Source organism: Pteropus medius, unplaced genomic scaffold (genome assembly GCF_902729225.1).
Source record: "Pteropus medius unplaced genomic scaffold, Ma_sr-lr_union100, whole genome shotgun sequence".
Classification (NCBI taxonomy): Eukaryota; Metazoa; Chordata; class Mammalia; order Chiroptera; family Pteropodidae; genus Pteropus; species Pteropus medius.
This window is the reverse complement of record NW_024344432.1, coordinates 1,029,658-1,043,454: the sequence shown is the minus strand read 5'-3', so window position 1 is coordinate 1,043,454 and position 13,797 is coordinate 1,029,658. Positions and strand designations below refer to the sequence as shown.

Below are 13,797 nucleotides of genomic sequence, written 5' to 3'. Positions count from 1 at the left end.
CATAAGGAGAAATATGTCTCTAGTAGTGTTCAGATGCATTTCATACACTGATAGATGTAAATACCTACCTGCCTACATATATACATATACACACATCTGAACTTTTTACAGGAGTTCTTAAAATATATTCGAAAAGGCAAGGGGACATTTAAAAATAATCATTCGTAACCTCTTAATTGCAATTCACAGCACAATTAGTGTTTCTTGGGTACTTGCTATGTTAAGGTAGTGTCCCAATAAACTAAAACTAAGGTATCATCTTATGAACCAACACCTTCCTACCTTTCCCCTCTGAAGTGTGTGAAATTTAAACTGTAGTCTTCACTTGAGAGCAAACTTACCCTATCGAACCTTGAAAAGCTGTGTATTTTCCTTGGAGGCGGTGGTCTGTGCCATGACCATCCTATGAATAAAGAGCAGGTGACTGTTCATTTATTTGTTCAGCATATACTTATTAGCTTGTATTCAGAGTGCTATGAGAGGTCCAAGGAGATCATAGACATTATTTTATTAGTTAAAGTTTTACTTATCTCTGGCCACGTCTACTCATTGGACTGTCATCTCTAACGAATTCAGTAGTTTGAAGGTACGTACATAAACATTTAGGTTTTACATTTAAACAAGACTATTTCATAATTTTTAATTCCTGCAGCTGACCCTGCCAATTCTGTTCTTTGTCGAGTGGGATGATATATTATTGTCTGTTTATTTATTTATTTTAATCTGTTTTTGTCCCTGTGCTTTTTCAGTGTTCTTGCATTGGACCCAGCATAGTATCGTGTTCCATATACACTGAGTAATTGCATCCTAGTCTCGTGTGACCTCAAGTTCTGTTTAGATTAAGTCTTAGGAATTTGTAGTTTCTTCTCCCTATTGATGTTTGAGAAGCTAATATTAATGGCTAAAACTTTCACAGGTAAAAAGTGAAGTGAATAAGTTGTACAAACTGCTTGAAATAGACATCGATGGAATTTTCAAGTCTCTGCTACTGCTGAAGAAAAAGAAGTATGCTGCTCTGGTTGTGGAGCCAACGTCCGACGGGAATTACTCAACCAAACAAGAGCTAAAAGGATTAGATATAGTCAGAAGAGATTGGTGCGATCTTGCTAAAGACACTGGAAAGTGAGTTCAGCTTTCGTTCCTGCTTTCATTGTTTGTTCTTAAAAGCTTCAAGTGTTAATGATGTGGACAACACCTGCCAAGCACAAGGATGCAACTTCTTCTTTGTTATTGTTATTATGCATATTACCAATTCTTACTTATTTGGAGTGGCGTTTTATAGATAGAGTAAAAGTTAGAAAAAGCCGGACTCGCTCAGGAAGAGATGCTTGCTGTAAGATACAGCTCATGAGTTTTAATTCGTGGTGAGGGTGAACCTTCGCATTTTAGATCCTGACAGAGTTGGTTTTGTTCATGTGATTTGTTTTCGTTTTGTTGTGCTTTACTGTTTCTATTAGAAAGTGCCTTGTGTTGTGTTTCTGAATTATCCTAGAGCCTCTTTAGGAATGTAGTTGTTAAGATGTCCCGTTTCATGACTTAAAATGGTCTGGGATTCAAAGTTGGCCATGGAGTGAGTCTTTATTCCCACCCATATCATTTGTAAAGATTCTTACTAATCTCAGGTTAATTTAAGAGCTAGTTCTCAAATATCATATATACCTCAGAAATAATAAATGTCATGAATGACCCCTGAGACTAAAGATTGTGTTAAGGCCCGTTTCATTTTTTTAGGGTCATATTAATTTATAAAGCACCCATTTAAAAATGAATCTTTGGGTACCTTATTCGCCATCTTTCTGGATACTCCTGTTTTGTGAACCTGAGGAATTCTGAAAATAGAATTTTTTCCTTTAAAGCAAAATTTTAAATTAATTTTTATATTGCTGCATACCAGCAGTTTTTACTTGTTTTCCAGTCTTCCTCTTGCTTTCAAGTCAGGAGATTGAGCAATTGTTGCTTCTGCAAACTACTCTTGATTAGGCAAAGTTGATCATCCGAGTATAGGTCACTGTTAGCCTTTTATGAAATGTAGTTTGAAATGCTTCATTGCCCCCAAATGTACCCAAAGATGAAACTACTTTGTATAGACTGTCGATTAGAGTGTTCTCTTCAGCTTTGTGTTTTCTAAGAAAAGATGCATCATAATAGAAGTAAATTTCTCCGAGTTAGAAATGTATTAGTAATTAAAGCTATACAAATGTTTTTGTCAGGGTTCTTTTTCTGACAAATTATAATGCAGCTGTCAAACCCTCGCTCTGCATTTTCTCAGAAATGGATAAAATATTGGCTTCCTTACTTTTTTCCCTTTTTTTCCTTTTTGTGGGGGGTCTGGTGGAATAACATAAGGTTGGAGAACACTGAACAATATAATGAAGCCGAAGAAAGAAAGGTTTAAAATATTTATTTATTTTTAAATGTACGTAAAGAGCTTTATATTTCTACTTCCTAGCTAATGGTTATCTCAGGTGGAGATGATATCTTGATGACATCCGAGATAATATCTTGGAGCTTTATGAGGAAAGTAAAAAATTTATCTTCTAACATTTTAACTTATGGGTAGAATATAACTGCTTTTGAATTTTGTAATTGCATAAAACTATGATGGAACGCATACCGTTCCCTGCATTTTGAATGTGAAGCATTGGATGCTGCATAAGCAAAGTAATCTGTATGTCTGAGGGCAAACCTGACATTCCAAGGTTGGTAAACCTTTGGTAGAATTACTGTTAAAAAAACAAATAGCAACAGCCTTTTGGACATTAACTCTCATGTTAGCTTTTAGTACAGTTCTTGTCCACATGTTAATCTAATGGCATTTATTTTCCTTTTCTCTCCTTTATTAATAAAATATGATTTTTAAAAATCAATCCCTCTTTCTTTTTGCAGCTTTGTCATTGGCCAAATTCTTTCTGATCAAAGCCGGGACACTATAGTGGAAAATATTCAGAAGAGGTTGATAGAAATTGGAGAAAATGTGCTAAATGGCAGTGTCCCAGTGAGCCAGTTTGAAATTAACAAGGTAAATGTAGCATTTATTGCTGAGCCCAGCTGCTGCCATGTGTTTTTCTCCTCCTTCAGATAGTTGAAGAACCACCTCATCCTTGCAATTGAAATAAATTCTAGCTGGTGATGAAAGCTGCTTAACAACTGTCTCACAGATTGAGCATTAGCATATCATTCTTCCTTTTCCAGCCACTGGTACTGCCACGTCTGTAGCAGGGCCTTCTCTTTCCATTTCTTCCTTTAATTCGTGGAAGCCTTGTTTCTATAGGTTCTGCGGAGTGATACAGTTGATGTTTCAGGGACTAGAGAGTACTACGTTCTTCGTAGTCCTCTTAACTTATATTTGTATAGTTTTTTGGGGGGCAGGCCTAAAGCCGAGAGAGGGAGGGAGGGGTTGAATCACTTGTGACATCTAGAGGGAGGGCACGCATGTGCCCGTGTGTGTGTGTGTGTGTGTGTGTGTGTGTGTGTGTGTGTGTGTGTGTGTTTTAACTGTATGAGTTAAAACTGTATGGGCAATCTTAGTTCTTGAAAATAGGGAATATTTTTTCTCACCTAATTTCAAAGAATGAAATCTTGCTTTCCAAAATGCTGTGTAATAGGGGATGTTAGGTTACAGACTTTTTTTTTCCATTTAAAAAAAATAACCCTTACATTTTTAGAAACTGATTTTGTAAATACTATTTTACCTGTTTTATGATTGATTTTGTTATAAAAGCTCATAAAAAAGAATTTTAATGAAAAAGAATCTAATGATGACATTCAATGAAAGTTTTAGAATTAAAACTCATTCGTAATACCCCGTGCTAAAAGTAATGCCTGCCATTTTTGTATATTTTACTCTTGAAAACATATTTTTACGTTGTAGCAGTAACTATATATTTTGAAACCTATTTTCATTTAACAAACAGATTTTTCCACATTTCTATTACTTTGAAAACCATCATGTTAATCAATGTGTTAATCTTATATTTCACTGATATCTTTATTTTAAATTTTGGTTTATTTAAATTATTTATTTTTGCTATTGTAAATAACTATTAAGCATCTTTGTCCATTTATCATTTTGCTTTTGGTTTAGGTTCTTTGAAGTGAAATATTTAAGTCAAAAGATGAGTATCTGTATGGTTCTTACTAAATTGCTTTGCAAAAGGGTGGTACCAATTGATAATAACAAAATGTGTGCCAATTTCACAACAGTTTGGTTTGTATTGGTGATATTTCATTGGTGATAATACCACTGGTGATATTTAGATAAAACGTTGCTAACGTAATGGATATGAAACAGTATTTCACTGTTGGATTTAATTTGTATTTCCTTGATTCCTGGAGAGTATGAATATTTTCTGTGTATATCCTTATGATTTGTATTTATTCTTAGGTAAGTCACTCGTTTCTTACACCTCGACCATGATGTCTTTAAAGTCACAAAAGAAGACATTTATTTGTACATGAAAAGTGCAAAATGTGGAAATATTATAAGAGAATATGTGCCTTGCATTAGCTCTTCACTTGAAGTGATGCAGTGTACACCTATTGGCGTGGAATCACTTGTGACATCTAGAAAGTGGTTTCCTTTCAGATTTTGTTTTGTTTCTTCCTCAGAAATTTGCATGAGTAGGAGTTACGACTTCAGTCTTCCTTTGATCAATTTTAGCATCTATTCTGCAGATCATATCCCTGACTCCGTCTACCTTCTTAAAGTGTGGGCCCTCGATCGCAAGGGGTTCCATGAGTTTGGAAGGTTCAGTCTGAACATGACTACATTATTGGCCAGGCCACACTGAGCACGTGATCTCTCGGGTGGTGAGCTCACTGTTGTCTTCTCATATGAACGATGAGACAATATTACTAGTGTGCAAAGAAATCTAGAGTCACAGACACTGGCAATCTTAAAGCTCTGATGAGCAGTCTACAGTTTTGTTATTTTAAAGTTTTTGTTATTGCAATTTTTAAACTTATATGAAAGTAGAGAGAATAGTAGCATGACCTCGCATGCTTTAATAATTATCAACTTTTAGTGATACATTATTATTAATAATAAGTTAATAGTGCGATCGAGGCTGTGCATATATTTTTCTGTGACAGAACTGAAATTGTGACTTGCTGTCTATATTCTCCATGTGACTCGGCACAGTAACTGGCAAATAATAGTTATTCAGTGAGCTTTGAAAGGATTTGTTTAATCATCTATTCATCAAATATGGAGTACCTCTTATGAGCACAGTGCTATTACAGTTGGGATATAAAGTTGAATAAGCAAAGCATGGTCCATATTTTCAAGTCTTTATATTTAGATATAGTATTTTTATATATAGCATATATTTCTATGTAGTTTATATTTATAGGTTATTTGTATATTTGTTTATATATTTATATAATATGTGTGTATATATATATTTTGGATGTGGGTAGGGGTTGAAAATGGGAGGTTTAGCCTAGGGTGAAGTGATGAGATTTACCTTACTAGAGATTTTAGCCCTTGTTGCCAAAAGCAACTGCTTTTCTTAACTACTGCAATCTTAGGTTAATATATTTCATAAAGTAACACAAAATACTTGACCACTGATTTTTATAGCCTTAGCTAACTTGAGCCCAAACCACCAGGAAACACTTTTTTCCCCCAAAATGAAGCCTTGTAAAACTAGCTTGTAAAACCCCCCAAATAGCCCTAATCTAATAATTGGAAAATATGTCATATGAAATTCAGAAATTTTTAACATTGCACTGAAGTATAGTCAATTGAAGATAACGGTTTTCTTAAGTAGAGTTATATTGATTAAGATTTCTATGCAGTATTACCCAACTGAGTCAATCAAGACTTCACATAATACAGGTTTGAGGAGATTCAAATACTTGGAGAGTTTTCTAGGCACTCTCCTATACTGAGTGTCTGATTTCCTAAGTGTACATAAGATTGGTTGTGCAGCCGTGTTTGAGGACCTGTTTTATTCTACTATAGCAGTTCTCAGGTTTCCTAACCTTGGGACACCTTCACACTCTGAAAATAATTGAGGCCTCCAAGACATTTTGTTTATGTGGTTTATGTTGCTGTTTACTATGTTAGAAATTAAAACAAATTTTTAAAGGATTTATTAATTTATTTAAAATAGCAGTAAACTCTTCATGTGATTGCAAAAATAACTTTTTTTCCATGAAAAATAACTATTTCAAAACAAAAATTAGCTAGAGGAACAGCATCATTTTACAATTTTTCAGGGTTCTTTAATGTACAGTTTAGGAGAAGACGTCTGATTCTGTCTGCTTTTGCATCCAATCTGTTGTGATGTGTGGTTTTGGTTGAGTATAGGAAGAAAATCCAGTTTCATACAAATATGTTGGAAAAAGCAGAAGTATTTCCATAATTTTTCAGATAATTGTGTATTTTTTTTTATTCTACAGTAGAACTCTCTAAGTGGTATTTTCTTAGAAGTTATTTGTAATGTGGAATCTGAAACCATATTGATGAACTTTGCGTACTTTCTTATATTAAACTCTTTTGGTCTGAGTTGTACTTTGAATGGATATTTTACCCATGAACGACCTTATATGTTGGTCATTTGTTCAATGTTGGTTCCCCGAGTTATGCAGATCTTCCAAATTTTGACACATTTTATTATACAGTATCAAAAATCACATTTAAAATTGTCCCTCCTTATATCATCAAAAAGTCATTAAGTCTAAGGAAACTGTCATGCTCGCAGAAGTGGAAACAAGTTTTCCAAAATTCTAATTTGCCCTTGAAAGCTTGAATTTTATCATAGACAATATATACACAATCAGTTGTTTTCCTTGAAGTGGCAGGCTCACTTGGTTCTTGAGAAATCATCTGCCAGATAGATACCCAAGTTAAAATAACTATAGTTGGCCTGTACTTCTTTCAAGTAAAAATTGTGTTCCATGAAAAAGGCAGCTAGTTGAGTTTGTAACTCAAATAATTGCATAAGTGCTTTTCCCCAAGCCACCTTTGTTCTTCAGTATCGAACTTTGTGCATACTTCCTGTTTTCTCACACAAAACAATAGCCTTATACTCAAGGGTCGAGAGCTTTAAAAATTAATACTTTTTACTGCTTTATTAAGAACATTCTTGAGTAAAAGTGGCTTTTTTTTTTAAACCGTGAGTATGTGATGGTGAAGAATATAATCACCGTTAGTACAGTTTGGTGCCCCTGCCCTGATTCATTTTTATAAGACACCAGAACTTTTCCTGACCGTTGCTTCTGCAGTACCAGTGAAAATAGTGTTAGGAAAATAGTTTTGATCTCGCAACCTCCTGAAAGGGTGTCAGGAACCCCAGCGGTCCACGGACCACACTTAGGTGACCTATTCATGCAGCAGCACCCTGTTCTCTGTTCCCTGTTCTCTGTTCCTTCTCTTATCTTTTGAAACCCACGTCTTATAGAGCTAGATGGTTTCCTCCTCCTCTTTGGGTATTTTGAGTTTCAGTCCAATAGACTATATTTTCTTTCACCTCTTGATTTTAACTTTTGCTTTTTTTTTTTTTCTCTGCCCGGAATCTTCTTGCCCTTGTCACTTTTCTTAAAATCTTGTTTTTTCTTCATGTGCCCGCTTAAGTTTTTGTCTTCCATGATTTCTGCTTCCAGGTGGAAGTGATCTTTGTCTCTTTAAACTCTCTCCACACTTTGTTCACATCTCCCTTCTGGCACATGCAGCTTATTTTAGAGGTTCGGTTTTTCTTTTTTGTTTTGGTTTGTTTTTTTGTTTTGCAGAATAGGGAGTCATTTACTAATAGCAGATGAGTTAGGACCAGTGACTGTCTTATTCATCTCTCAGTACTTCACAGTGCTGAAACTTAGTGAATTATTGCAGCGTGAGGGAAATCATTTATTCTGCAAACATTTGGTTGCTACTATACACCAAGCATCGTTCTGAGCACTGGGAATGCAGCCATGAGCAAGGCTGCCATGTCCCTGTTCTCGTGGTGCTTACTTTGTGTTACAGACTCACTCATTCTGCCTTTGTAGAGCTTACGTTGGCAGTGTGAGTAAATCTAGTGATTTCTGGTGCCTTTGGGATTTATTTAGGCTAGATAAGCTTTTGAGAAACAGATCAGTATGTCAGAGTAACCATTATCTATCATCCATCAGTCCTAACTAATCAGTTAATTCAGTGAAAGAACTGCAAACATTAGGAGAAACTCTGAGGCTGCATAGAAGACTGAATTTATAGTCTTATTTTTTTCTGTGCAAGTATTATGTGCCATGGCCCATAAACTTGGTATTTCTTCTTTGTCAGGGTTGCATGTGGTTACATTTAGTTACTAAATGAAGGAGAGAGGAGCCTTGAGGATGGATTATCTAAAGATTCTGTGACAGTGTTTTCTACATACAGCTTCTGTCATTTTTATGTTGATGTGACTGGTATGATTCTAGCAAAGATATATTAGTGTGTATCTGTGTGAGAAAGATTTTATTGAAACTTTGGGGCATTTTGTTCCCTCCTCTTCCCTTTTAGGCCTTGACAAAGGATCCCCAGGACTACCCTGATAAAAAAAGCCTACCTCATGTACATGTTGCCCTCTGGATAAATTCTCAAGGAGGCAGAAAGGTGAAAGCTGGAGATACTGTGTCGTATGTCATCTGTCAGGTAAAACTATTATAATTAACAAGACTCCCATACCACTTATGAACCCATAGTAAAATCCAGATCCCCACAGTGTCTTATTTAGTAGTCTTCCAAATAATTGATGCTGTCAAGAGATGCTTTAGTCTGGTCGGTTGTATAGCATTTGAAAGCATTAGTCAGGGATATGGCATATTTCATAAAAACTTTCACAAAACATTTAAGACCAGTATTTTGGTTCACTGAAATTATTTTGGTGAGACAGGTGTATAGGTGTGTAACAGCAACTACTATTTCAACCCTAAATTAACTTTAATGAAAATGTTTATAAATTTGGTCATATGTCTAGCAATAGTCCTTTATCATTCCTTTAGCAACAGTTTTCATTATGACTATTAGTCGAATAAGAGAGTAAATGCATTTTTGAAAAATACTTGAAAAAAATATGAAATGCGTGATATAGGGACAGGGAGAGAGGGTATGACAGAGGTGTACTTTTTTCTTTGAAAACAGTTAACTCCGGTTGGAACAATGGAGAGATCTCATTTCTTCTCTCTGTTAAAAAAAAAAGTCCGTTATAGCCTCTATCCGAATTCTTTAAAATTACTATGGTGTGCTCTGTCTACCAAAAGGCATAGTTCATCCAAATAAGACTTCCTTTTTAATTAATGAATTTCATTGTCTTATTACAGTACCAATTTTTAGGTAAGCCCTAAACTTCATTGCATTATGATTGGTCTTTGTCGAACTACCATCAATGTGTTTTAAATTCATAGTCTTTTCAATGTTGAAAAGTTATCTGTTAGTATCTGCTCAGTACTGTAGAGGATGTACATAACAAATGATTTAAGTACATGGACAGGAATCAGCACTTGACTGTGTCTCCCTCCTAGGGTTACCCTTGATTAAGAACTGTTACAGAAAGCCAATTCCTGCAGGAAAATATTTCCATAAATGTCTGACTCGCTCAAGCCCTTAATGTGCTTTGCATATCGCCTCTGACAAGTCTCATCTCAAAAAAACAATTTTCATATTATGCAAATAAAGATTTTGGTAAATAGGCTAGTTTTTTTTCACTTATGTCTTCACATAAATGGAAAAGCTCTTAGATTATTAATGACAGGAACAGATGGCAGCATACAACTTTTAAAATAGGTATACATATATATTTAAGATATAGATACATATATACATATATATATTTTCTGTAAATTAGCGTCTAATAATGAAATCCAGCCAGAGTTATGTTTTGGCTAAACTTGGAATGGAGGCCTATGGTGGTATGACTGATGTATTTAAAAGTCAAGCTTATGTTCCTTGATGTCTAAATATTAGGTCTTGTGATTTCTTCCTCTCAGGTCTTAATGACATAGAAAAGCTCAAATGCTGGTGCTACTGTTAGTACCATAAATCCAATTTGGTGTCTTCAACATTCCCCCTATCCACTGGTACTTGCTTGTTAAAAACCGCAGTTTATGTTTATTTCTACTAATTTATTCTTCTCACTGTATTCCAAGAAAAGCTGTAGGACTTTAATCTGCCTTTGTCCCCTAGCAGTGGGACACGCCCATTTTCACCAAAACTCCCTACTTCTTTTGCTTTTAAGCACTCAGACTTTTCTTTCTGTGCTTCATAACACAACCATATTTTTTGAAAAGGTATGATCAGACATTTTAAGAGAACTGCTGATTGCTCTAAGTGGTGCCCTCCAAGAGTGGCTCATCTCCTATAAAGGTTCTATTTTGTTTAAAATTTACATTTAGAATATAGTATTCTACTAATAACTTACTCAGACTGTAAATTCAGATGAGTTCAGGGTAATGTTTTTGGTATCTAATTTATATTGTAGTTCATGGTCTTATAAAACCTACATGAATTATTTACTGAGATCTTAAATTAACTTCCACTTATTGGTTAAGTTTTAAATCCCCAATTATTTAACATTCAGTGGACATAATTTCCATAAGGCTTTCTGTAACATTTTAAGGGGCCTACTTATCACCTTTTTCCATTAGTTTTCTACTAAAGATGACTACATAGTTTTGAATGAATTGACTGTACCTGTCTCCGTGAAGTATGTGCTTTGTGACATTCACAAATGACTACTACATGGGCACTTCGAGGAACACCAAAATTACTCCTTAATCTGTTTTTAAAGGTGTATGCTACATGTTACTGCATATACCATGGGGTCTTGTTAGGTTTGAGAATTAAGGCCTTTGAGGGGTCTGTCTGATGTCACGGCCTAAATGTTTTTCCAATACAGCACAGTAAAACCTGTTATCAGTTCTTTTGAATTTAGTCATGTTCGAGCTCAGATTTTTTTTCAATTAAAAAAATTTTTTTTCAATTAGAGTTGACAGTCAATATTATTTTATATTAGTTTCAGGTGTACAGCATAGTGGTTAGAAATTTATATAATTTATGAAGCGATTCCCCCCGATTAGTCTAGTACCCACTGGGCACTAAACATGATTACTACAATATTATTGATTATATTCCCTATGCTGTACTTCACACCCCTGTGACTATTTTCTAACTACCAATTTGTACTTCTTAATCCCTTACCTTTTTCGGCCATTCCCTCAACCTCCCTCCCATCTGGCAACCATTAGTTTGCTCTCTGTATCTATGAGTCTGTTTTCATTTTGTTTGTTCGTTTATTTTGTTCTTTAGATTCCACGTATAAGTGAAATCATATGATAGTTGTCTTTGTGTCTGACTTATTTCACTTAGCATAATCCTCTCTAGGTCCATCCGTGCTGTCACAAATGGTAAGATTTCTTTCTTTTTTTTTAATGGCTGAGTAATATTCCATTATATGTATGTACCACAACTTAAATACAAGAAGAGATATGTTTGGGTCACTGTTAAAACTAGTCTTTTGTGTAGATATTTAAAGTAAAAACTTTTTGAACTGAGAATATGCTTAGAAATTTTCAACTGCTTTTTAAAAAAACATGTCTTGCTATGAGAACATCTTCTAATGCTATACTGGAAAGTAACTCAAGTGCTTTTTTTAAAAAAACAATATTTACCTCTATAAATCTGATTTTTATTCACCGTTAAAAATTAGTAAACTCAACATAGCTATAATCTTAAGGACAGACCAGTTTTTTAAAAACTACAATTCTATAAATTTATCAGATTTTGTGTATTTGTTAAAAGGCAGTTTGAACACAGTTGTGGTGCATGAAGACAGTGCTCAAGGATTCTTCACACTCTTTTTGTCATTGGCTGTCACCTTACTCTCATCTAACAATTCAAACTTCTAGAAGGGAAACAAAGTCGATTAGTTCTGCCTCATTTATTTTTACTGTGTTGTAAACTCCCGAAAAATAATTATAAGCAAATCTTTTAATCCGAGGGTTGCTTCCTTTTAGGTATTTCATTAAATCTTACAATAAGTAGAATCTAGTTGATAAACATCCCAGTTTGTTTCCATCAGGAGCCTGCTAGAGAGAGAGGCCCCCGCCTCCAGTCTCCGGTAAAGACGGTAGTATGGAAGGTTGCCTCTGCTTTGGGTTGGGCACTGAGCTGAGAAGGGACTGACTGTAGCAAGAATGAAAGAATAAGATGCACAGTATAATCAGTTTTGCAGAGCAGCTGAATACTGTGAATAGTTATAATTTACTAGTCTGAATATTAATTTCTGTTGCAAACAAGAGGAAGAGGGGTCTGAGTTGTTGGATATTGGTCCAGTAGAGTGATGACTTTTTGAGTCACAGGTGATGGTGACATGACCCACAGGGCTGTATATGGGCCCATTATATGGAATTTCACACCTTTTTTTTTTGTAAAGAGGAAGCCCTGGAAAGGCTCTCTGACCCATCTTTCTTGGCGTTGAGGAAGAGAGTAGTAAACAGTGCAAAGTGGCATGCCCTTCATTCCACTGGCCAAATATTTTGCTTTCAGGGCACTGCCACTCCACCAGATACCTCACTAATTTTACTCTTACCTATTATATCTTGTACATAAGTGACTACTCTGTGGGTTTCATTTCACTGCCTTTTCCCCTGGCTTATTTTCTTCTCAATGATGTGTATGTAGCTCTCGTGGAAAATATTGCCCCGGGGGCTTTAAGATGATACTATGACTAGAATGCCTACACGAAGAGATTAATTACCATAATAAAAGGACCACACATGTTTCTTGTCATCACTCCTAAAAGGACCCTGTGATTTGACTAATTGTTAGCAAGTGTTTTCGATGTGTTTGTGATGTGGCAGGTGGAATTATTTAATCTAGTTATGCCATCTTGTTGGTTTCATGTTTCAACAAAACATAGAACACAACACATACTGGATTTGCATCTTGGACAGTGGGCAAGATGTTCTCCTTCATCTTCCTACTCTTAGATGCATGTGAAATATTCACCAGTAGATCGGAAGGACTTCTTGGTGTTTGGAATTGAATACACAAAATCTGAATTGTTGTCCTCTTTTGGCCAAGCCAGTGTGTGTGTGGGGGCGGGGCGAATTTCACAACTTTACCTGTACCATATTCTCTTGCAGGATGGGTCAAACCTCAGTGCAAGTCAGAGGGCCTATGCACCTGAGCAGCTGCAGAAGCAGGACAATTTAACCATTGACACCCAGTACTACCTGGCCCAGCAGATCCACCCAGTCGTGGCTCGGATCTGTGAACCGATAGATGGAATTGATGCCATCCTCATTGCATCGTGGTTAGGTAAGTGCCCCAAACTCATGTAGCCCTTCAGCTGGTGGCAGCAACACGCTCAGTTCTTCCTCCTTTGCCCAGTGTGGGCCCTTTTATAGGCATGGTGCTGTGCCAAGTGCTTCTTTGTTTATAGTTGGGCATTTATTTTTGTGGTGGTTTTGTAACCAATGTCCGTCTCCCCTCAGAGACTGTGAACCCTACACACTTGCTGCCTCTGTAACCACCTGCCTGCTCCATAGTAGGTTCTCAATCGGTAAATGCTGAGGGGAGAGAGAAGGCAAAAGAAAGGATGGAGGAGATTTTAGGCAGCATTATAAGTCTGAGTTTACATTGTTGCAGCTTTAATTAGTGAACTTCCATTAATAAAGAGATTGATGGTATCTCGATTATTGGTTCATCTTGTCTCTGTCTCTAAAGATATTGTATTATAAGGCGAGGGAACAGCTTTTTTAACATTAAAAAGTTTAGGTTTTAGTATTCAGTTCACTGTGAGTATCCTGTTCTCACTTTCATTTAAATTCTTCTAAAAC

General features: G+C 35.7%; 1 protein-coding gene across 1 annotated transcript in view; it reads left to right on the top strand.

Annotated features, from left to right (window-relative positions):
* Positions 1–13,797, top strand: part of POLA1 (DNA polymerase alpha 1, catalytic subunit) — a 280,205-nt gene that overhangs the window by 107,683 nt on the left and 158,725 nt on the right. The window contains exons 29-32 of the mRNA XM_039872470.1: positions 917–1,122; positions 2,887–3,019; positions 8,480–8,611; positions 13,102–13,276. Coding sequence (XP_039728404.1) covers positions 917–1,122; positions 2,887–3,019; positions 8,480–8,611; positions 13,102–13,276 — 646 coding nt within the window. The remainder of the gene's footprint in view (positions 1–916; positions 1,123–2,886; positions 3,020–8,479; positions 8,612–13,101; positions 13,277–13,797) is intronic.